A 24,315-nucleotide genomic window follows, 5' to 3' on the forward strand; every position below is an offset into this window, starting at 1 on the left:
TCTATGGGTCTCTGTAAGTCTATGGCTGCCTATAGGTCTCTATGGGTCTCTATAGGTCTGTATGGGTCTCTATGGGTGTCTATGGGTGGCTATGGGTCTCTATGGGTGTCTATGAGTCTCTGTGAGTCTATGGGTCTCTATGGGTCTCTATGGGTCTCTATGAGTCTCTGTGAGTCTATGGGTCTCCATGTCTCTCTATGAATGTCTATAGGTCTCTACGGGTCTCTATGGGTGTCTATAGGTCTCTATGGGTCTCTATGGGTGTCTATGGGTCTCTATGGGTGTCTCTGAGTCTATGAGTCTCTATGGGTCTCTATGGGTGTCTATGGGTGTCTATAGGTCTCTATGGTCTCTATGGGTGTCTATGGGTCTCTATGGGTGTCTCTGAGTCTATGAGTCTCTATGGGTCTCTATGGGTGGCTATGGGTCTCTATGGGTCTCTGAGAGTTTATGGGTCTCTATGAGTCTCTATGGGTCTCTATGAGTCTCTATGGGTGCCTATGGGTCTCTAAAGGTGTCAATGGGTCTCTATAAGTCTCTGAGAGTCGATGGGTCTCTATTAGTCTCTATGGGTCTCTATGAGTCTCTATGGGTCTCTATGAGTCTCTATGGGTGTCAATGGATCTCTCTGGGTCTCTATGAGTCTCTATGGGTCTCTGAGAGTCTCTGGGTGTCTATAGGTCTCTATGGGTCTCTATGGGTCTTTATGGGTCTCTGAGAGCCGATGGGTCTCTATGGGTGTCTATGGTTGTCTATGGGTCTCTATGGGTCTCTATGTATCTCGATGGGTCTCTATGGGTGTCTGTAGATCTCTATGGGCCTCTATGGATCTCTATGAGTCTATGGGTGTCTATGTGCCCATGGGTCTCTATGGGTGGCTATGGGTCTCTATGGGAGTCTGTGAGTCTCTGTATGGGTCTCCATGGGTGTCTATGGGTCTCTGTAAGTCGATGGGTGTCTATACGTCTCTATGGGTCTCTATGGGTGTCTATGGGTGTCTATAGGTCTCTATGGGTCTCTATGGGTGTCTATGGGTCTCTATGGGTGTCTCTGAGGCTATGAGTCTCTATGGGTCTCTATTGGTGTCTATGGGTGTCTATAGGTCTCTATGGGTGCCTTTGTGTGTCTATGGGTCTCTATGGGTGTCTCTGAGTCTATGAGTCTATGAGTCTCTCTATGGGTCTCTATGGGTGTCTATGGGTCTCTATGAGTCTATGGGTCTCGATGGGTGTCTATGGGTCTCTATAAGTCTCTGTGAGTCTATGGGTCTCTATGGGTGTCAATGGGTCTCTATGGGTCTCTGATAGTCTATGGGTCTCTATGAGTCTCTATGGGTGTCTATGGGTTTCTAAAGGTGTCAATAGGTGTCTATGAGTCTCTGAGAGTCTATGGGTCTCTATGAGTCTCTATGAGTCTGTATGGGTCTCTATGAGTCTCTATGGGTCTCAATGAGTCTCTATGGGTGTCTATGGGTCTCTAAAGGTGTCAATGGGTCTCTATGAGTCTCTGAGAGTCAATGGGTCTCTATGAGTCTCCATGGGTCTCTATGAGTCTCTATAGGTCTCTATGAGTCTCTATGGGTGTCAATGGGTCTCTATGGGTCTCTATGAGTCTCTATGGGTGTCTGAGATTCTCTGGGTGTCTATAGGTCTCTATGGGTCTCTATGGATCTCTATGAGTCTATGGGTGTCTATGTGCCCATGGGTCTCTATGGGTGGCTATGGGTCTCTATGGGTGTCTATGGGTCTCTATGGGTGTCAATGGGTGTCTGTGAGTCTATGGGTGTCTATGGGTCGCTATGGGTCTCTATGGGTGTCTATGGGTCTCTATGAGTCTCTATGAGTCTCTGAGAGTCTATGGGTCTCTATGGGTTTCAATGGGTCTCTATGAGTCTCTGAGAGTCTATGGGTCTCTATGGGTCTCTATGAGTCTCTATGCGTCTCTATGAGTCTCTATGGGTGTCAATGGATCTCTCTGGGTCTCTATGAGTCTCTATGGGTCTCTGAGAGTCTATGGGTGTCTATAGGTCTTTATGGGTCTCTATGGGTCTCTATGGGTCTCTATGAGTCTCTATGGGTCTCTGAGAGTCTATGGGTGTCTATAGGTCTCTATGGGTCTCTATGGGTCTCTATGTGTCTCTGAGAGTCGATGGGTCTCTACGGGTCTCTTTGGGTGTCTATGGGTCTCTATGGATCTCTATGAGTCTATGGGTGTCTATGGGTGTCTATGTGCCCATGGGTCTCTATGGGTGGCCATGGGTCTCTATGGGTGTCTATGGGTCTATATGGGTGTCAATGGGTGTCTATGGGTCTCTATGAGTCTCTATGGGTGTCTATCGGTCTCTATGGGTGTCTATGGGTGTCTATGGGTCTCTATGAGTCTCTGTGAGTCTATGTGTGTCTATGGGTCTCTATGAGTCTCTGAGAGTCTATGGGTCTCTATGGGTTCTCTATGAGTCTCTATGAGTCTCTGTGAGTCTATGGGTCTCTATGGGTGTCAATGGGTCTTTATGAGTCTGAGAGTCTATGGGTCTCTATGGGTCTTTATGAGTCTCTATGGGTGTCTATGGGTGTCAATGGGTCTCTATGAGTCTCTATGGTCTCTGAGAGTCTATGGGTGTCTATAGGTCTCTATGGGTGTCTGTGAGTCTCTCTATGGGTCTCTATTGGTTTCTATGGGTCTCTATGGGTGTCTATGGGTCTCTGTATGGGTCTCTATGGGTGTCTATGGGTGTCTATGGGTCTCTATGAGTCTCTGTATGGGTCTCTATGGGCGTTTATGGGGCTCTATGGGTGTCTATGGGTGTCTACATCTCTATGGGTCTCTATGGGTCTCTGTATGGGTCTCTATGGGTTTTTTGGGTCTCTATGGGTGTCTATGAGTCTCTATGATTCTCTATGAGTCTCTCTATGGGTCTCTATGGGTCTCTGTGAGTCTATCTTTGGGTCTCTATGGGTGTCTATGAGTCTCTTTATGGGTCTCTATGGGTCTCTATGGGTCTCTATGGGTGTCTATGGGTCTCTATGGGTCTCTATGGATGTCTATGGGTCTCTATGGGTCTCTATGAGTCTCTCTATGGATCTCTATGGGTGTCTATGTGTGTCTATGGGTCTCTATGGGTGTCTATGTGTGTCTATGGGTCTCTATGGGTGTCTATGGGTTTCTATGGGTCTCTCTATGGGTCTCTCTATGGGTCTCTCTATGGGTCTCTATGGGTCTCTATGGGTGTCTCTGGGTATTTATGGGTCTCTATGGGTGTCTATGAGTCTCTGTAAGTCTATGGCTGCCTATAGGTCTCTATGGGTCTCTATAGGTCTGTATGGGTCTCTATGGGTGTCTATGGGTGGCTATGGGTCTCTATGGGTGTCTATGAGTCTCTGTGAGTCTATGGGTCTCTATGGGTCTCTATGGGTCTCTATGAGTCTCTGTGAGTCTATGGGTCTCCATGTCTCTCTATGAATGTCTATAGGTCTCTACGGGTCTCTATGGGTGTCTATAGGTCTCTATGGGTCTCTATGGGTGTCTATGGGTCTCTATGGGTGTCTCTGAGTCTATGAGTCTCTATGGGTCTCTATGGGTGTCTATGGGTGTCTATAGGTCTCTATGGTCTCTATGGGTGTCTATGGGTCTCTATGGGTGTCTCTGAGTCTATGAGTCTCTATGGGTCTCTATGGGTGGCTATGGGTCTCTATGGGTCTCTGATAGTTTATGGGTCTCTATGAGTCTCTATGGGTCTCTATGAGTCTCTATGGGTGCCTATGGGTCTCTAAAGGTGTCAATGGGTCTCTATAAGTCTCTGAGAGTCGATGGGTCTCTATTAGTCTCTATGGGTCTCTATGAGTCTCTATGGGTCTCTATGAGTCTCTATGGGTGTCAATGGATCTCTCTGGGTCTCTATGAGTCTCTATGCGTCTCTGAGAGTCTCTGGGTGTCTATAGGTCTCTATGGGTCTCTATGGGTCTTTATGGGTCTCTGAGAGCCGATGGGTCTCTATGGGTGTCTATGGGTCTCTATGGGTCTCTATGTATCTCGATGGGTCTCTATGGGTGTCTGTAGATCTCTATGGGCCTCTATGGATCTCTATGAGTCTATGGGTGTCTATGTGCCCATGGGTCTCTATGGGTGGCTATGGGTCTCTATGGGAGTCTGTGAGTCTCTGTATGGGTCTCCATGGGTGTCTATGGGTCTCTGTAAGTCGATGGGTGTCTATACGTCTCTATGGGTCTCTATGGGTGTCTATGGGTGTCTATAGGTCTCTATGGGTCTCTATGGGTGTCTATGGGTCTCTATGGGTGTCTCTGAGGCTATGAGTCTCTATGGGTCTCTATTGGTGTCTATGGGTGTCTATAGGTCTCTATGGGTGCCTTTGTGTGTCTATGGGTCTCTATGGGTGTCTCTGAGTCTATGAGTCTATGAGTCTCTCTATGGGTCTCTATGGGTGTCTATGGGTCTCTATGAGTCTATGGGTCTCGATGGGTGTCTATGGGTCTCTATAAGTCTCTGTGAGTCTATGGGTCTCTATGGGTGTCAATGGGTCTCTATGGGTCTCTGATAGTCTATGGGTCTCTATGAGTCTCTATGGGTGTCTATGGGTCTCTAAAGGTGTCAATAGGTGTCTATGAGTCTCTGAGAGTCTATGGGTCTCTATGAGTCTCTATGAGTCTGTATGGGTCTCTATGAGTCTCTATGGGTCTCAATGAGTCTCTATGGGTGTCTATGGGTCTCTAAAGGTGTCAATGGGTCTCTATGAGTCTCTGAGAGTCGATGGGTCTCTATGAGTCTCCATGGGTCTCTATGAGTCTCTATAGGTCTCTATGAGTCTCTATGGGTGTCAATGGGTCTCTATGGGTCTCTATGAGTCTCTATGGGTGTCTGAGATTCTCTGGGTGTCTATAGGTCTCTATGGGTCTCTATGGATCTCTATGAGTCTATGGGTGTCTATGTGCCCATGGGTTTCTATGGGTGGCTATGGGTCTCTATGGGTGTCTATGGGTCTCTATGGGTGTCAATGGGTGTCTGTGAGTCTATGGGTGTCTATGGGTCGCTATGGGTCTCTATGGGTGTCTATGGGTCTCTATGAGTCTCTATGAGTCTCTGAGAGTCTATGGGTCTCTATGGGTGTCAATGGGTCTCTATGAGTCTCTGAGAGTCTATGGGTCTCTATGGGTCTCTATGAGTCTCTATGCGTCTCTATGAGTCTCTATGGGTGTCAATGGATCTCTCTGGGTCTCTATGAGTCTCTATGGGTCTCTGAGAGTCTATAGGTGTCTATAGGTCTCTATGGGTCTCTATGGGTCTCTATGAGTCTCTATGGGTCTCTGAGAGTCTATGGGTGTCTATAGGTCTCTATGGGTCTCTATGGGTCTCTATGTGTCTCTGAGAGTCGATGGGTCTCTACGGGTCTCTTTGGGTGTCTATGGGTCTCTATGGATCTCTATGAGTCTATGGGTGTCTATGGGTGTCTATGTGCCCATGGGTCTCTATGGGTGGCCATGGGTCTCTATGGGTGTCTATGGGTCTATATGGGTGTCAATGGGTGTCTATGGGTCTCTATGAGTCTCTATGGGTGTCTATCGGTCTCTATGGGTGTCTATGGGTGTCTATGGGTCTCTATGAGTCTCTGTGAGTCTATGTGTGTCTATGGGTCTCTATGAGTCTCTGAGAGTCTATGGGTCTCTATGGGTTCTCTATGAGTCTCTATGAGTCTCTGTGAGTCTATGGGTCTCTATGGGTGTCAATGGGTCTTTATGAGTCTGAGAGTCTGTGGGTCTCTATGGGTCTTTATGAGTCTCTATGGGTGTCTATGGGTGTCAATGGGTCTCTATGAGTCTCTATGGTCTCTGAGAGTCTATGGGTGTCTATAGGTCTCTATGGGTGTCTGTGAGTCTCTCTATGGGTCTCTATTGGTTTCTATGGGTCTCTATGGGTGTCTATGGGTCTCTGTATGGGTCTCTATGGGTGTCTATGGGTGTCTATGGGTCTCTATGAGTCTCTGTATGGGTCTCTATGGGCGTTTAGGGGGCTCTATGGGTGTCTATGGGTGTCTACATCTCTATGGGTCTCTATGGGTCTCTGTATGGGTCTCTATGGGTTTTTTGGGTCTCTATGGGTGTCTATGAGTCTCTATGATTCTCTATGGGGCTCTCTATGGGTCTCTGTGAGTCTATCTTTGGGTCTCTATGGGTGTCTATGAGTCTCTTTATGGGTCTCTATGGGTCTCTATGGGTCTCTATGGGTGTCTATGGGTCTCTATGGGTCTCTATGGATGTCTATGGGTCTCTATGGGTCTCTGTGACTTTATGGGTCTCTTTGGGTCTCTATGGGAGTCTGTGGGTTTCTATGGGTCTCTCTATGGGTCTCTCTATGGGTCTCTCCATGGGTCTCTATGGGTCTCTATGGGTGTCTCTGGGTATTTATGGGTCTCTATGGGTGTCTATGAGTCTCTTTATGGGTCTCTATGGGTGTCGATGGGTCTCTATGGGTCTCTATGGGTGTCTATGAGTCTCTCTATGTGTCTCTATGGGTCTCTATGGGTGTCTATGAGTCTCTCTGTGTCTCTATGGGTCTCTATGGGTGTCTATGAGTCTCTCTATGGGTCTCTATGGGTGTCGATGGGTCTCTCTATGAGTCTTTACGGGTGTCTATGGGTCTCTGTGACTCTTTGGGTGTCTATGGGTGTCTATGGGTCTCTATGTGTCTCTATGGGTGTCTATGTCTCTCTATGGGTCTCTATGGGTGTCTATGAGTCTCTCTATGGGTGTCTATGAGTCTCTATGGGGGTCTATGGGTCTCTATGAGTCTCTATGGGTCTCTTTGAGTCTCTATGGGTGTCTATGAGTCTCTATGGGGCTCTTTGAGTCTCTATGAGTTTCTATGGGTGTTTATGGGTCTCTATGAGTCTCTATGAGTCTCTGTGAGTCTATGGGTCTCTATGGGTCTCTATGGGTGTCTATGGGTCTCTATGGGTCTCTATGGGTGTCTATGAGTCTCTGTATGGGTCTCTATGGGTCTCTGTGGGTCTCTCTATGGGTCTCTATGGGTCTCCATGGGTGTCTATGGGTGTCTATGAGTCTCTATGAGTCTCTATGGGTGTCTCTGAGTCTCTATGGGTGTCTCTGGGTCTCTATGGGTGTCTCTGAGTCTCTATGGGTGTCTATGAGTCTCTATGGGTGTCTCTGAGTCTCTATGGGTGTCTATGTGTCTCTCTATGGGTCTCTATGGGTGTCTATGGGTGTCTATGAGCCTCTCTATGGGTGTCTATGAGTCTCTATGGGTGTCTATGAGTCTCGATGGGTCTCTCTATGAGTCAATGGGTCTCTCTTTGGGTGTCTATGGGTCTCTGTAATTGTCTATGGGTCTCTATGGGTGTCTATGGGTCTCTATGTGTCTCTATGGTTGTCTATGTCTCTCTATGAGACTCTCTATGGGTCTCTATGAGTCTCTATGAGTCTGTATGGGTTTCTATGAGTCTCTTTGAGTCTCTCTATGTGTCTCTATGGGTTTCTATGATTCTCTCTATGGGTCTCTATGGGTGTCTATGAGTCTCTCTATGGGTCTCTATGGGTATCTCTATGGGTCTCTATGGGTCTCTATGAGTCTATGAGTCTCTATGGGTCTCTATGAGTATCTCTATGGGTCTCTATGGGTGTCTATGAGTCTCTATGGGTCTCTATGAGTATCTCTATGAGTCTCTATGGGTCTCTATGAGTATCTCTATGGGTCTCTATGGGTGTCTATGAGTCTCTCTATGGGTGTCTATGGGTGTCTATGAGTCTCTCTATGAGTCTCTATGGGTCTCTATGAGTATCTCTATGGGTCTCTACGGGTCTCTATGAGTATCTCTATGGGTCTTTACGGGTCTCTATGAGTATCTCTATGAGTATCTCTATGAGTCTCAATGAGTATCTCTATGGGTCTCTATGGGTCTCTATGAGTATCTCTATGAGTATCTCTATGAGTATCTCTACGGGTCTCTATGGGTCTCTATGAGTATCTCTATGGGTCTCTACGGGTCTCTATGGGTCTCTATGAGTATCTCTATGGGTCTCTATGAGTATCTCTATGAGTCTCTATGGGTCTCTATGAGTATCTCTATGTATCTCTATAGGTGTCTATGGGTCTCTATGGGTCTCTATGAGTATCTCTATGAGTATCTCTATGGGTCTCTATGGGTGTGTATGGGTCCCTATGGGTCTCTATGAGTATCTCTATGTCTCTCTATGGGTCTCTATGGGTGTCTATGAGTCTCTATGGGTGTCTATGAGTCTATGGGTCTCTATGAGTCTCTCTATGTCTCTCTATGTCTCTATGGGTGTCTATGAGTCTCTATGAGTATCTCTATGTCTCTCTATGGGTCTCTATGGGTGTCTATGAGTCTCTATGGGTGTCTATGAGTCTATGGGTGTCTATGTATCTCTATGAGTATCTCTATGAGTATCTCTATGTGTCTCTATGGGTCTCTATGGGTGTCTATGGGTCTCTATGAGTCTCTATGAGTCTCTATGGGTGTCTATGAGTCTGTGGGTCTCTATGAGTCTCTCTATGGGTCTCTATGAGTCTCTATGGGTGTTTATGAGTCTATGGGTCTCTATGAGTCTCTCTATGGGTCTCTATGGGTGTCTCTGAGTCTCTGAGTCTATGAGTCTGTCTATGAGTATCTCTATGAGTATCTCTATGAGTATCTCTATGGGTCTCCATGAGTGTCTATGAGTCTCTATGGGTCTCTATGAGTATCTCTATGAGTCTATGGGTCTCTATGAGTATCTCTATGGGTGTCTATGGGTGTCTATGAGTCTCTATGAGTCTCTCTATGGGTCTCTATGGGTGTCTATGAGTATCTCTATGATTCTCTCTATGGGTCTCTATGTGTCTCTATGGGTGTCTATGAGTCTCTATGGGTGTCTATGAGTCTATGGGTCTCTATGAGTCTCTCTATGGGTGTCTATGGGTGTCTATGAGTCTCTATGAGTCTCTCTATGGGTCTCTATGAGTATCTCTATGTGTCTCTATGAGTATCTCTATGTATCTCTATGGGTCTCTATGGGTCTCTATGGGTCTCTATGAGTCTCTCTATGGGTGTCTATGGGTGTCTATGAGTCTCTATGAGTCTCTCTATGGGTCTCTATGAGTATCTCTGTGTCTCAAAGAGTATCTCTATGCGTCTCTATGGGTCTCTATGGGTGTCTATGAGTCTATGGGTCTCTATGAGTCTCTCTATGGGTCTCTATGGGTGTCTATGAGTCTATGGGTCTCTATGTGTCTCTATGGGTGTCTCTATGGGTGTCTATGAGTCTATGGGTCTCTATGAGTCTCTCTATGGGTCTCTATGGGTCTCTATGGGTGTCTATGAGTCTCTCTATGAGTATCTCTATGTCTCTCTATGGGTCTCTATGAGTCTCTATGGGTGTCTATGAGTCTATGGGTCTCTATGAGTATCTCTATGGGTCTCTATGAGTCTCTATGAGTCTATGTATCTCTATGTATCTCTATGTGTCTCTATGGGTGTCTCTATGGGTGTCTCTATGGGTGTCTATGAGTATCTCTATGAGTATCTCTATGAGTCTCTCTATGAGTATCTCTATGTCTCTCTATGGGTCTCTATGGGTGTCTATGAGTCTCTCTATGAGTATCTCTATGAGTATCTCTATGGGTGTCTCTATGGGTGTCTATGAGTCTATGGGTCTCTATGAGTATCTCTATGAGTGTCTCTATGGGTGTCTCTATGGGTGTCTATGGGTCTATGTGTCTCTATGAGTATCTCTATGTGTCTCTATGGGTGTCTCTATGGGTGTCTATGAGTCTATGGGTCTCTATGTGTCTCTATGGGTGTCTCTATGGGTGTCTATGAGTCTATGGGTCTCTATGAGTCTCTCTATGGGTCTCTATGGGTGTCTATGAGTCTATGGGTCTCTATGTGTCTCTATGGGTGTCTCTATGGGTGTCTATGAGTCTCTCTATGGGTGTCTATGAGTGTCTATGAGTGTCTATGAGTCTATGAGTATCTCTATGTCTCTCTATGGGTGTCTCTATGGGTGTCTATGAGTCTATGGGTCTCTATGAGTCTCTCTATGGGTCTCTATGGGTGTCTATGAGTCTCTCTATGAGTATCTCTATGAGTGTCTCTATGGGTGTGTCTATGGGTGTCTATGAGTGTCTATGAGTGTCTATGAGTCTATGAGTATCTCTATAAGTATCTCTATGGGTGTCTCTATGGGTGTCTATGAGTCTCTGTATCCACCACCACCACCCCCAACCGCTCCCCCCAGACCGTCCACCACCACCCAGGCCTCACGGCCTCCGTGGATCGCTCTTGGCCTGGGCCTTCTCCCGAGTGGGGGGGGGCCCCCCCCGTCACGTGACCCAGCCGAGTGGGGGGCCCTGGGACGAGGGGGGAGGGGCCGCGCCTCCCGGGATTCTCTTCGGGCGTCCGCTGGGCAGCGTCTGCAGGGGGCAGCAGCTGCCAGAGGCCGTGCTGGTGGGTGGGGGGCACCACAACACAACCCACTCACGACCGTCTTTGTATCTCTCTCTTTGTGTGTGTCTCTGTGTCTCTGTGTGTGTCTCTGTGTGTCTCTGTGTCTCTGTGTGGGGCAGCAGCTCCCAGAGGCCGTGCTGGTGGGTGGGGGGCACCACAACACAACACACTCACGAACGCCTTTGTATCTCTCTCTGTGTGTCTCTCTGTGTGTCTCTGTCTCTCTGTGTCTCTGTGGGGCAGCAGCTGCCAGAGGCCGTGCTGGTGGGTGGGGGGCACCACAACACAACACACTCACGAACGCCTTTGTATCTCTCTCTCTGTCTGTCTCTGTGTGTGTGTGTCTCTGTGTGTGTCTGTGTGTCTCTCTGTGTGTGTCTCTCTGTGTGTCTCTCTGTGTGTCTCTGTGTGTCTCTGTCTCTCTGTGTGTCTCTCTGTGTGTCTCTGTGTGTCTCTGTCTCTGTGTGTCTCTCTGTGTCTCTGTGTGTCTCTGTGTGTGTGTCTCTCTGTGTGTCTCTGTGTGTCTCTCTGTGTGTCTCTGTGTGTCTCTCTGTGTGTCTCTGTGTGTCTCTCTGTGTGTCTCTGTGTGTCTCTCTGTCTCTCTGTGTGTCTCTCTCTGTGTGGGGCAGCAGCTGCCAGAGGCCGTGCTGGTGGGTGGGGGGCACCACAACACAACACACTCACGACCGTCTTTGTATCTCTCTGTGTGTGTCTCTGTGTGTCTCTCTGTGTGTCTCTCTCTGTGTCTCTGTGGGGCAGCAGCTGCCAGAGGCCGTGCTGGTGGGTGGGGGGCACCACAACACAACACACTCACGACCGCCTTTGTATCTCTCTCTGTGTGTCTCTGTGTCTCTCTCTCTGTGTGTCTCTCTGTGTCTCTGTGTGTCTCTGTGTGTCTCTGTGTGTGTGTGTGGGGCAGCAGCTGCCAGAGGCCGTGCTGGTGGGTGGGGGGCACCACAACACAACCCACTCACGAACGCCTTTGTATCTCTCTCTTTGTGTGTCTCTGTGTGTGTCTGTGTGTGTGTGTGTCTCTGTGTGTGTCTGTGTGTCTCTCTGTCTCTCTGTGTGTCTCTCTGTGTGTCTCTCTGTGTGTCTCTCTGTGTGTCTCTGTGTGTCTCTGTCTCTGTGTGTCTCTCTGTGTCTCTATGTGTCTCTGTGTGTGTGTCTCTCTGTGTGTCTCTCTGTGTGTCTCTCTCTGTGTGGGGCAGCAGCTGCCAGAGGCCGTGCTGGTGGGTGGGGGGCACCACAACACAACACACTCACGAACGCCTTTGTATCTCTCTCTGTGTGTGTCTGTGTGTGTGTCTCTGTGTGTCTCTGTGTGTGTGTGTCTCTGTGTGTGTCTCTGTGTGTGTGTCTCTCTCTGTGTGTCTCTGTGTGTCTCTGTCTCTCTGTGTGTCTCTGTGTGTGTCTCTCTGTGTCTGTGTGTGTGTCTCTGTGTCTCTGTGTGTGTGTCTCTCTGTGTGTGTCTCTGTGTCTCTCTGTGTGTCTCTCTGTGTGTCTCTGTGTGTGTCTGTGTGTCTCTGTGTGTGTCTCTGTGTGTGTGTCTCTGTGTGTCTCTGTGTCTCTCTGTGTGTCTCAGTGTGTGTCTCTGTGTGTCTGTGTCTCTCTCTGTGTGTCTCTGTGTGTGTCTCTGTGTCTCTGTGTCTCTCTGTGTCTCTGTGTCTCTCTGTGTGTCTCTGTGTGTCTCTGTCTCTCTGTGTGTCTCTGTGTGTGTCTCTCTGTGTCTGTGTGTGTGTCTCTGTGTCTCTGTGTGTGTGTCTCTCTGTGTGTGTCTCTGTGTCTCTCTGTGTGTCTCTCTGTGTGTCTCTGTGTGTGTCTGTGTGTCTCTGTGTGTGTCTCTGTGTGTGTGTCTCTGTGTGTCTCTGTGTCTCTCTGTGTGTCTCAGTGTGTGTCTCTGTGTGTCTGTGTCTCTCTCTGTGTGTCTCTGTGTGTGTCTCTGTGTGTCTCTGTCTCTCTGTGTGTCTCTCTGTGTGTCTCTGTGTCTCTGTGTCTCTCTGTGTCTCTGTGTCTCTCTGTGTGTCTCTCTCTGTGTGTCTCTCTGTGTCTCTCTGTGTCTCTGTGTCTCTGTGGGGCAGCAGCTGCCAGAGGCCGTGCTGGTGGGTGGGGGGCACCACAACACAACACACTCACCACCGCCTTTGTATCTCTCTTTGTGTGTGTCTGTGTGTGTCTCTGTGTGTGTGTCTCTCTGTGTCTCTGTGTCTCTCTGTGTGGGGCAGCAGCTACCAGAGGCCGTGCTGGTGGGTGGGGGGCACCACAACACAACACACTCACGAACGCCTTTGTATCTCTGTCTGTGTGTGTCTCTGTGTGTCTCTGTGTGTCTCTCTGTCTCTGTGTGTCTCTCTCTGTCTCTGTGTGTCTCTCTGTGTATCTGTGTGTCTCTCTGTCTCTCTCTGTGTCTCTGTGGGGCAGCAGCTGCCAGAGGCCGTGCTGGTGGGTGGGGGGCACCACAACACAACCCACTCACCACCGCCTTTGTATCTCTCTCTTTGTGTGTGTCTCTGTGTGTGTCTCTGTGTGTCTCTGTGTGTGTCTCTGTGTGTGTCTCTGTGTGTCTCTCTGTGTGTGTCTCTGTCTCTCTCTGTGTCTGTCTGTGTGTCTCTGTGTCTCTGTGTGTGTGTCTCTCTCTCTGTGTCTCTGTGTGTCTCTCTGTGTGTCTCTCTGTGTGTCTCTCTGTGTGTCTCTGTGTGTCTCTGTCTCTCTGTGTGTCACTCTGTGTGTCTCTGTCTCTGTGTGTCTCTCTGTGTCTCTGTGTGTCTCTGTGTGTGTGTCTCTCTGTGTGTCTCTCTGTGTCTCTGTGGGGCAGCAGCTGCCAGAGGCCGTGCTGGTGGGTTGGGGGCACCACAACACAACACACTCACGAACGCCTTTGTATCTCTCTCTGTGTGTGTCTCTGTCTCTGTGTGTGTATCTGTGTGTCTCTGTGTGTGTCTCTCTCTGTGTGTCTCTCTGTCTCTCTGTGTGTCTCTCTATCTGTGTGTCTCTCTCTGTGTCTCTCTCTGTGTCTCTGTGTGTCTCTGTGTGTCTCTGTGTGTCTGCAGGGGGCAGCAGCTGCCAGAGGCCGTGCTGGTGGGTGGGGGGCACCACAACACAACACACTCACGAACGCCTTTGTATCTCTCTCTGTGTGTCTCTGTGTGTGTGTGTCTCTGTGTGTCTCTGTGTGTGTGTGTCTCTCTCTGTGTGTCTCTGTGTGTGTGTCTCTCTGTGTGTGTCTCTGTGTGTGTCTCTCTGTCTCTCTGTGTGTCTCTGTCTCTCTCTGTGTCTCTCTCTATGTGTGTGTCTCTCTGTGTGTCTCTGTGTCTCTCTGTGTGTCTCTGTCTCTGTGTGTCTCTGTGTGTCTCTCCGTGTCTCTGTCTCTCTGTGTGTGTCTGTGTGTCTCTGTGTGTGTGTCTCTGTGTGTCTCTGTGTCTCTGTCTCTGTGTGTCTCTGTGTGTGTGTGTCTCTGTGTGTCTCTGTGTGTCTCTGTGTGTGTCTCTCTGTGTGTGTCTCTCTGTGTGTCTCTGTGTCTCTCTGTCTCTCTGTGTCTCTCTCTGTGTGTCTCTGTGTGTCTCTGTGTGTCTCTGTGTGTCTGTGTGTGTCTCTGTGTGTGTGTCTGTGTGTCTCTGTCTTTCTGTGTGTGTCTCTGTGTGTCTCTCTGTGTGTGTCTCTCTGTGTGTCTGTGTGTCTCTGTGTGTCTCTGTCTCTCTGTGTGTGTCTCTGTGTGACTCTCTGTGTCTCTCTCTCTCTCTGTGTCCCTGTGTGTCTCTCTGTGTGTCTCTCTGTGTCTCTGTGGGGCAGCAGCTGCCAGAGGCCGTGCTGGTGGGTGGGGGGCACCACAACACAACCCACTCACGACCGCCTTTGTATCTCTCTCTGTGTGTGTCTCTCTGTGTCTCTGTGTGTGTATCTGTGTGTGTGTGTGTGTCTCTGTGTGTGTGTATCTCTGTGTGTGTCTCTGTGTCTCTATGTGTGTGTGTCTCTGTCTGTGTGTCTGTGTGTGTCTCTCTGTGTGTCTGTGTGTGTCTCTGTGTGTCTCTGTCTGTGTCTGTGTGTCTCTCTGTGTCTCTGTGTCTCTCTCTCTGTGTCTCTGTGTGTTGCAGGAGCTGCCAGAGGCCGTGCTGGTGGGTTGGGGGCACCACAACACAACACACTCACGACCGCCTTTGTATCTGTGTGTGTGTCTCTGTGTGTGTCTCTGTGTGTCTCTGTGTGTGTCTCTGTGTGTGTGTCTCTGTGTGTGTCTCTCTGTGTCTCTGTGTGTCTCTGTGTGTCTCTCTGTGCGTCTCTCTGTGTGTATCTCTGTCCCTGTGTGTCTCTCTGTCTCTCTGTGTGTCTCTCTGTGTGTCTCTGTATCTGTCTCTCTGTGTGTGTGTATGTGTCTGTGTGTGTCTCTGTGTGTCTCTGTGTGTGTGTGTATCCCCGTGTCTCTGTGTGTGTCTCCGTGTGTGTGTCTCTGTGTGTGTGTCTCTGTGTGTGTCTCTCTTTGTGTCTCTGTGTGTCTCTCTGTCTCTGTGTCTCTCTGTGTGTCTCTGTGTGTCTCTCTGTGTGTCTCTCTCTGTCTCTGTATGTCTCTGTGTGTCTCTGTGTGTGTCTCTCTCTGTGTCTCTGTGTGTCTCTGTGTGTCTCTGTGTCTCTCTGTGTGTCACTCTGTCTCTCTGTGTGTCTCTGTGTGTCTCTCTGTGTGTCTCTGTGTGTCTCTGTCTCTGTGTCTCTCTGTGTGTCTCTGTGTGGGGCAGCAGCTGCCAGAGGCCGTGCTGGTGGGTGGGGGGCACCACAACACAACACACTCACCACCGCCTTTGTATCTCTCTCTGTGTGTCTGTGTGTGTCTGTGTGTGTGTGTCTCTGTGTGTCTCTGTGTGTGTCTCTCTGTGTGTGTCTCTGTGTGTGTCTCTCTGTGTGTGTCTCTGTGTGTGTCTCTCTGTGTCTCTGTCTCTGTGTGTCTCTGTGTGTCTCTGTGTCTCTGTGTGTCTCTGTGTCTCTCTGTGTGTCTCTGTCTCTGTGTGTCTCTGTGTCTCTGTGTGTCTCTGTCTCTGTGTCTCTCTGTGTGTCTCTGTCTCTGTGTGTCTCTGTGTCTCTCTGTGTGTCTCTGTCTCTGTGTGTCTCTGTGTCTCTGTGTGTCTCTGTCTCTGTGTCTATCTGTGTGTCTCTGTCTCTGTGTCTCTCTGTGTGTCTCTGTCTCTGTGTCTCTCTGTGTCTCTCTGTGTGTCTCTCTGTGTGTCTCTGTCTCTGTGTCTCTCTGTGTGTCTCTGTCTCTGTGTCTCTCTCTGTGTCTCTCTGTGTGTCTCTGTCTCTGTGTCTCTCTGTGTGTCTCTGTCTCTGTGTGTCTCTGTGTGTCTCTCTGTGTGTCTCTGTGTCTCTCTCTGTGTCTCTGTGTGTCTTTGTGTCTCTGTGTCTCTCTCTGTGTGTCTCTGTGTGTCTCTGTGTGTGTCTCTGTGTCTCTCTCTCTGTGTGTCTCTCTGTGTGTCTCTGTGTGTCTCTCTGTGTCTCTCTCTGTGTGTCTCTCTGTGTGTCTCTGTGTCTCTCTCTCTGTGTGTCTCTCTGTGTGTCTCTGTGTGTCTCTCTGTGTCTCTCTCTGTGTGTCTCTGTGTGTCTCTGTGTGTGTCTCTGTGTCTCTCTCTCTGTGTGTCTCTTTGTGTGTCTCTGTGTGTCTCTCTGTGTCTCTCTCTGTGTGTCTCTCTGTGTGTCTCTGTGTCTGTGTGTGTGTCTCTGTGTGTCTCTGTGTGTCTGCAGAGGGCAGCAGCTGCCAGAGGCCGTGCTGGTGGGTGTAGGGCACCACAACACAACACACTCACCACCGCCTTTGTATCTCTCTCTGTGTGTCTCTGTGTGTGTCTCTGTGTGTGTGTCTCTCTCTCTCTGTGTGTCTCTGTGTGTGTCTCTGTGTGTGTCTCTGTCTCTCTGTGTCTCTCTCTGTGTGTGTCTCTGTGTCTCTCTGTGTCTCTCTGTGTCTCTCTGTGTGTCTCTGTCTCTGTGTGTCTCTCTGTGTGTCTCTGTGTGTCTCTGTGTCTCTCTGTGTCTCTCTCTGTGTCTGCAGGGGGCAGCAGCTGCCAGAGGCCGTGCTGGTGGGTGGGGGGCACCACCACACAACCCACTCACGAACGCCTTTGTATCTCTGTGTGTGTCTGTGTGTGTCTCTGTGTGTGTGTCTGTGTGTCTCTCTGTGTGTGTTTCTCTGTGTGTCTCTGTGTGTCTCTGTCTGTGTGTGTCTCTGTATGTCTCTCTGTGTGTATCTCTGTGTCTCTCTCTGTGTGTCTCTCTGTGTCTCTCTGTGTGTGTCTCTGTCTCTCTGTGTCTCTCTGTGTGTCTCTGTGTCTCTCTGTGTCTCTCTGTCTCTCTGTGTGTCTCTCTGTGTGTCTCTGTGTGTCTATCTGTGTCTCTGTGTCTCTCTGTGTCTCTATGTGTGTCTCTGTGTTTCTATCTGTGTCTCTGTGTGTCTATCTGTGTCTCTGTGTGTCTCTCTGTGTGTCTCTGTGTGTCTCTGTGTGTCTGTCTGTGTCCATCTGTGTGTCTCCCTGTGTCTCTCTGTGTCTCTGTGTGTCTCTCTGTGTCTTTCTGTGTCTCTCTGTGTGTCTCTGTCTCTCTGTGTCTCTCTCTGTGTCTCTCTCTGTGTGTCTCTGTCTCTCTTTGTGTCTCTTTCTCTGCGTCTGTGTCTCTGTGTATCTCTGAGTGTCTCTCTGTCTCTCTCTGTGTCTCTGTGTGTCTCTGTGTCTCTCTGTGTGTCTCTGTGTGTCTCTCTGTGTGTGTCTCTGTCTCTCTGTGTGTCTTTTTGTGTGTGTCTCTGTCTCTCTGCGTGTCTCTCTGTGTCCCTCTGTGTGTCCCTCTGTCTCTCTCTCTCTGTGTCTCTCTCTCTGTCTCTCTGTGTGTCTCTCTCTGTGTCGCTGTCTCTCTGTGTCTCTCTGTGTGTCTTTCTGTGTCTCTCTATCTCTGTGTCTCTATATGTCTCTATGTGTGTCTTTGTGTGTCTCTCTGTGTCTTTGTGTGTCTCTCTGTGTCTCTCTGTGTCTCTGTGTCTCTCTCTGTGTATCTGTGTGTCTCTGTGTCTCTGTCTCTCTCTGTGTCTGTGTGTGTCTCTGTGTATCTCTGTCTCTCTGTGTGTCTCTGTCTCTCTGTGTGTGTCTCTGTGTATCTCTGTGTGTCTCTGTCTCTCTGTGTGTGTCTCTCTGTGTCTCTGTGTCTGTGTGTGTGTCTCTGTGTATCTCTGTCTCTGTGTGTGTGTCTCTGTGTGTGTCCCTCTGTGTCTCTTTGTGTCTCTGTGTCTGTGTGTGTCTCTGTGTATCTCTGTCTCTGTGTGTGTCTCTCTGTGTATCTCTGTCTCTCTGTGTGTGTCTCTCTGTCTCTCTGTATGTCTGTGTGTGGCTCTGTCTCTCTGTGTGTCTCTGTCTCTCTGTGTGTCTCTGTGTCTCTGTGTGTGTGTGTCTCTCTGTCTCTCTGTGTGTCTCTGTGTCTCTGTGTGTGTCTCTCTGTCTCGCTCTGTGTACCTCTGTGTGTCTCTGTGTCTCTCTGTGTCTGTGTCTCTCTGTGCGTCTCTGTGTGTCTCTCTGTGTCTGTGTCTCTGTGTGTGTGTCTGTGTGTGTGTCTCTGTCTCTCTGTGTGTGTCTCTCTGTGTCTGTGTGTGTCTCTCTGTGTCTGTGTGCGTGTCTCTGTGTGTCTCTCTGTGTCTGTGTGTGTGTCTCTCTGTCTCTCTGTGTGTCTCTCTGTGTGTCTCTGTCTCTCTGTGTCTCTCTCTCTGTGTGTCTGTGTCTCTCTGTGTCTGTGTGCGTGTCTCTCTGTGTGTGTCTCTGTCCCTCCCCGTATCTCTCTCCCTCCCCACCCACCCCACCTCACCCACCCCATTCACGGCCCTCTTTGTCTCCCCTCGCACACCCCCCCTGCCCCCCAGGCGATGCTCCGCGTGCTCCGCACGGAGGGCCCCCTAACGGGGGGCATCTTCCGCCGCTCTGCGGGGGTGCGCGCCTGCCGGAAGCTCAAACAACGCATCGAGGCGGGGCAAGCGCCGTCAATGAGCGGGCAATGCGTTCTGGTGCTAGCTGCCGTGATCAAGGTGCTGAGTCTATGGGTCTATGGGTGGCAGTGCTGAGTCTATGGGTGGCAGTGCTGAGTCTATGACAGTGATGAGTCTATGACAGTGCTGAGTCTATGACAGTGTTGAGTCTGTGGGTGACAGTGCTGAGTCTGTGGGTGGCAGTGCTGAGTCTGTGGGTGGCAGTGTTGAGTTTATGGGTGGCAGTGCTGAGTCTATGGTGACAGTGCTGAGTCTATGACAGTGCTGAGTTTATGGGTGGCAGTGCTGAGTCTATGGGTGGCAGTGCTGAGTCTATGACAGTGCTGAGTCTATGGGTGACAGTGCTGAGTCTGTGGGTGACAGTGCTGAGTCTATGGGTCTCAGTGCTGAGTCTATGACAGTGCTGAGTCTATGGCAGTGCTGAGTCTATGACAGTGTTGAGTCTATGGGTGACAGTGCTGAGTCTATGGGTGGCAGTGTTGAGTCTATGGGTGACAGTGTTGAGTCTATGGGTGGCAGTGTTGAGTCTATGGGTGACAGTGCTGGGTCTATGGGTGGCAGTGCTGAGTCTATGGGTGGCAGTGCTGAGTCTGTGGGTGACAGTGCTGAGTCTATGGGTGGCAGTGCTGAGTCTATGGGTGGCAGTGTTGAGTCTATGGGTGGCAGTGCTGAGTCTATGACAGTGCTGAGTCTATGACAGTGCTGAGTCTATGACAGTGCTGAGTCTATGACAGTGCTGAGTCTATGGGTGGCAGTGCTGAGTCTATGACAGTGCTGAGTTTATGGGTGGCAGTGCTGAGACTGTGGGTGGCAGTGTTGAGTCTGTGGGTGACAGTGCTGAGTCTATGGGTGGCAGTGCTGAGTCTATGGGTGGCAGTGCTGAGTCTGTGGGTGACAGTGTTGAGTCTATGGGTGGCAGTGCTGAGTCTATGACAGTGCTGAGTCTATGGGTGGCAGTGCTGAGTCTGTGGGTGACAGTGCTGAGTCTATGGGTGGCAGTGCTGAGTCTATGGGTGGCAGTGTTGAGTCTATGGGTGGCAGTGCTGAGTCTGTGGGTGACAGTGCTGAGTCTAAGGGTGACAGTGCTGAGTCTATGGGTGACAGTGTTGAGTCTATGGGTGGCAGTGCTGAGTCTGTGGGTGGCAGTGCTGAGTCTGTGGGTGGCAGTGCTGAGTCTATGGGTGGCAGTGCTGAGTCTATGGGTGGCAGTGCTGAGTCTATGACAGTGCTGAGTCTGTGGGTGGCAGTGCTGAGTCTATGGGTGGCAGTGTTGAGTCTATGGGTGACAGTGCTGAGTCTATGGGTCTCAGTGCTGAGTCTATGGGTGACAGTGCTGAGTCTATGGGTGACAGTGCTGAGTCTATGGGTCTCAGTGCTGAGTCTATGGGTGACAGTGCTGAGTCTATGGGTGGCAGTGCTGAGTCTGTGGGTGGCAGTGCTGAGTCTATGGGTGGCAGTGCTGAGTCTGTGGGTGGCAGTGTTGAGTCTATGGGTGACAGTGTTGAGTCTATGGGTGGCAGTGCTGAGTCTATGGGTGGCAGTGTTGAGTCTATGACAGTGCTGAGTTTATGGGTGGCAGTGTTGAGTCTATGGGTGACAGTGCTGAGTCTGTGGGTGGCAGTGCTGAGTCTATGACAGTGCTGAGTTTATGGGTGGCAGTGTTGAGTCTGTGGGTCTCAGTGTTGAGTCTATGGGTGACAGTGTTGAGTCTATGGGTGACAGTGCTGAGTCTGTGGGTGACAGTGCTGAGTCTATGGGTGACAGTGCTGAGTCTATGACAGTGCTGAGTCTATGGGTGGCAGTGCTGAGTCTATGACAGTGCTGAGTCTATGGGTGGCAGTGCTGAGTCTATGGGTGGCAGTGCTGAGTCTATGACAGTGCTGAGTTTATGGGTGGCAGTGCTGAGACTGTGGGTGGCAGTGTTGAGTCTGTGGGTGGCAGTGCTGAGTCTATGGGTGACAGTGCTGAGTCTATGACAGTGCTGAGTCTATGGGTGGCAGTGCTGAGTCTGTGGGTGGCAGTGCTGAGTCTGTGGGTGACAGTGTTGAGTCTATGGGTGACAGTGCTGAGTTTATGGGTGGCAGTGCTGAGACTGTGGGTGGCAGTGCTGAGTCTATGGGTGACAGTGTTGAGTCTGTGGGTGGCAGTGCTGAGTCTGTGGGTGGCAGTGCTGAGTCTATGGGTGGCAGTGCTGAGTCTATGGGTGGCAGTGCTGAGTCTATGGGTGACAGTGCTGAGTCTATGGGTGACAGTGTTGAGTCTGTGGGTGACAGTGTTGAGTCTATGGGTGGCAGTGTTGAGTCTATGGGTGACAGTGCTGGGTCTATGGGTGGCAGTGCTGAGTCTATGGGTGGCAGTGCTGAGTCTGTGGGTGACAGTGCTGAGTCTATGGGTGGCAGTGCTGAGTCTATGGGTGGCAGTGCTGAGTCTATGGGTCTCAGTGCTGAGTCTGTGGGTGACAGTGTTGAGTCTGTGGGTGACAGTGTTGAGTCTATGGGTGGCAGTGCTGAGTCTATGACAGTGCTGAGTCTATGACAGTGCTGAGTCTATGACAGTGCTGAGTCTATGACAGTGCTGAGTCTATGGGTGGCAGTGCTGAGTCTATGACAGTGCTGAGTTTATGGGTGGCAGTGCTGAGACTGTGGGTGGCAGTGCTGAGTCTATGGGTGGCAGTGCTGAGTCTATGGGTGGCAGTGCTGAGTCTATGGGTGACAGTGTTGAGTCTGTGGGTGACAGTGCTGAGTCTATGGGTGACAGTGTTGAGTCTGTGGGTGACAGTGCTGAGTCTATGGGTGACAGTGTTGAGTCTGTGGGTGACAGTGCTGAGTCTATGGGTCTCAGTGCTGAGTCTATGGGTCTCAGTGCTGAGTCTATGGGTGACAGTGCTGAGTCTATGGGTGACAGTGCTGAGTCTATGGGTGGCAGTGCTGAGTCTATGGGTGACAGTGCTGAGTCTATGGGTGGCAGTGTTGAGTCTATGGGTGACAGTGTTGAGTCTATGGGTGGCAGTGCTGAGTCTATGGGTGGCAGTGCTGAGTCTATGGGTCTCAGTGTTGAGTCTGTGACAGTGCTGAGTCTATGACAGTGCTGAGTCTATGGGTGGCAGTGCTGAGTCTATGGGTGGCAGTGCTGAGTCTATGGGTGACAGTGTTGAGTCTATGGGTGACAGTACTGAGTCTATGGGTCTCAGTGCTGAGTCTATGACAGTGCTGAGTCTATGACAGTCCTGAGTCTATGGGTGGCAGTGTTGAGTCTATGGGTGGCAGTGCTGAGTCTATGGGTGACAGTGTTGAGTCTATGGGTCTCAGTGCTGAGTCTATGGGTGGCAGTGTTGAGTCTGTGGGTGACAGTGCTGAGTCTATGGGTGGCAGTGTCTTTGTGCCTCTATGTATCTCTGTGTGTCTCTATGTATCTCTGTCTTTATGTATGTATCTGTGTCTCTGTGTGTCTCTGTGTCTGTATGTATCTGTGTGTGTATCTCTGTGTGTGTGTGTGGGGAGCGGTGGTGCAGTGGTTAGCGCCACGCTGCGCTAAGAACCTGGCGATCCGGGTTTGATTTCCGCTCACGGCCAACACCAGTGACGATTATCTGAAACGGTCCCGGGCCTCCCCTAGGTCGACTCAGCCTCAAATGAGTACCTGGTGCGGTGTGTAAACATCGTCACTAGGGAGACAAAGGCGGTCGGGCGTGGTGCTGGCCACCCACCCCCTCGTGTACCGTTCCGGCCTTCATAGGTGCTCGCTAACAGCACTTGCCCCTACAGTCTGTTAAGGATATATGGGGGATCTTTGTCTTTATCTTTGTCTGTGTGTGTCTGCGTGTGTGTGTCTGCGTGTGTATGTGTGTCTGTGTGTGTCTCTGAGTGGCACGTGTCTGTGTGTGTCTCTGTGTCTGTCTGTGTGTCTTTGTGTGTGTCTGTGTGTGTGTCTCTGTGTGTGTGTGTGCCTCTGTGTGTGTGCCTATGTGTGTGTCTGTGTGTCTGTGTGTGTGTGTCTGTGTGTGTGTGTCTGTGTGTTTCTGTCTGTGTGTGTCTCTGTGTCTGTGTCTCTGTGTGTCTGTCTGTGTGTGTGTCTGTGTGTGTGTGTCTGTGTGTGTGTGTCTGTGTGACACTGTGTCTGTGTGTCTGTGTGTGTGTGTCACTGTGTGTCTGTGTGTGTGTGTCTGTGTGTTTCTGTCTGTGTGTGTCTCTGTGTCTGTGTCTCTGTGTGTCTGTCTGTGTGTGTGTCTGTGTGTGTCTGTGTGTGTGTCTCTGTGTGACACTGTGTCTGTGTGTCTGTGTGTGTGTATGTGTGTGTCTGTGTGTGTGTCTCTGTGTGACACTGTGTGTGTCTGTGTGTGTGTGTCTGTGTGTCTGTGTGTGTGTGTCTCTGTGTGTGTCTGTGTGTGTCTGTATGTGTGTCTTTGTGTGACACTTTGTGTATGTGTGTCTGTGTGTTTGTGTGTGTCTATGTGTCTGTGTGTTTGTGTGTGTCTGTGTGTATGTGTGTCTGTGTGTGTGTGTCTGTGTGTGTGTGTCTGTGTGTGTGTGTCTGTGTGTGTGTCTGTGTGTGTGTGTCTCTGTGTGTGTCTCTGTGTGTGTGTCTGTGTGTGTGTCTGTGTGTGTGTGTCTCTGTGTGTGTCTGTGTGTGTCTGTGTGTGTGTCTGTGTGTGTGTCTGTGTGTTTGTCTCTGTGTGACACTGTGTTTCTGTGTGTCACTGTGTGTCTGTGTGTGTGTCTGTGTGTGTGTCTGTGTGTGTGTGTGTCTGTGTGTGTGTCTGTGTGTGTGTGTGTCTGTGTGTGTGTCTGTGTGTGTGTCTCTGCGTGACACTGTGTCACTGTGTGTCTGTGTCTGTGTGTCACTGTGTGTCTGTGTGTGTGTCTGTGTGTGTGTCTGTGTGTGTCAAGGACTTCATGCGGAGTATCCCAGGCGGGGTTCTCACTGAGGAGCTCCACTCTGAGTGGCTCTCAGCCATGCGCTGTGCCGACAGAGCGCAGAGACTCCAGCAGATACGCAGGTGGGGAACTCCGTCTCTGTGTCTCTGTGTCTGTGTGTGTCTGTCTGTGTGTGTGTGTCTCTCTCTGTGTGTGTCTGTGTCTCTCTGTGTGTGTCTCTGTGTCTCTGTCTCTGTGTCTCTGTGTCTCTGTGTGTCTGTGTGTGTGTCTCTCTCTGTGTGTGTCTGTGTCTCTCTGTGTGTCTCTGTGTGTCTGTCTGTGTCTCTGTGTGTGTGTGTCTGTGTGTGTGTCTGTCTGTGTCTCTGTGTGTGTGTGTCTGTGTGTGTGTCTCTCTCTGTGTGTCTCTGTGTCTCTCTGTGTGTCTCTGTGTGTCTGTCTGTGTCTCTGTGTGTGTGTGTCTGTGTGTGTGTCTCTCTGTGTCTCTGTCTCTGTGTCTCTGTCTCTGTGTCTCTGTGTGTCTGTCTGTGTGTGTCTCTCTGTGTCTCTGTCTCTGTGTCTCTGTGTGTCTGTCTGTGTCTCTGTGTCTCTGTCTCTGTGTCTCTGTGTCTGTGTGTGTCTGTGTGTCTGTCTCTGTGTCTCTCTGTGTGTCTCTGTGTCTCTGTGTCTGTGTGTGTGTGTCTCTCTCTGTGTCTCTCTGTGTGTCTGTGTGTGTGTGTCTGTGTGTGTGTGTCTGTGTGTGTGTCTCTCTCTGTGTCTCTGTGTCTGTGTGTGTCTGTGTGTCTGTCTCTGTGTCTCTCTGTGTGTCTCTGTGTCTCTCTGTGTGTGTCTCTGTGTGTGTGTCTGTGTGTGTCTCTGTGTGTGTGTCTCTCTCTGTGTCTCTGTCTCTGTGTCTGCGTGTCTCTGTCTCTGTCTGTCTGTGTCTGTGTGTCTCTCTGTGTGTCTCTGTCTCTGTGTGTCTCTGTGTATCTCTG

General features: G+C 50.0%; 1 protein-coding gene across 2 annotated transcripts in view; it reads left to right on the top strand.

The window, feature by feature from the left end:
- The window catches only part of LOC142908136 (rho GTPase-activating protein 20-like), a 73,950-nt gene that overhangs the window by 36,294 nt on the left and 13,341 nt on the right, over positions 1 to 24,315 (top strand). For both annotated transcript variants that reach the window (XM_076058401.1, XM_076058400.1), the window contains exons 3-5: positions 10,266 to 10,474; positions 18,348 to 18,509; positions 23,357 to 23,466. In XM_076058401.1, coding sequence (XP_075914516.1) covers positions 10,266 to 10,474; positions 18,348 to 18,509; positions 23,357 to 23,466 — 481 coding nt within the window. The remainder of the gene's footprint in view (positions 1 to 10,265; positions 10,475 to 18,347; positions 18,510 to 23,356; positions 23,467 to 24,315) is intronic.

The sequence above is a fragment of the Petromyzon marinus genome (genome assembly GCF_048934315.1).
Source record: "Petromyzon marinus isolate PM22_M1 ecotype Great Lakes invasive population chromosome 73 unlocalized genomic scaffold, UKy_Petmar_22M1.pri1.0 chr73_unloc.3, whole genome shotgun sequence".
Lineage (NCBI taxonomy): Eukaryota > Metazoa > Chordata > Hyperoartia > Petromyzontiformes > Petromyzontidae > Petromyzon > Petromyzon marinus.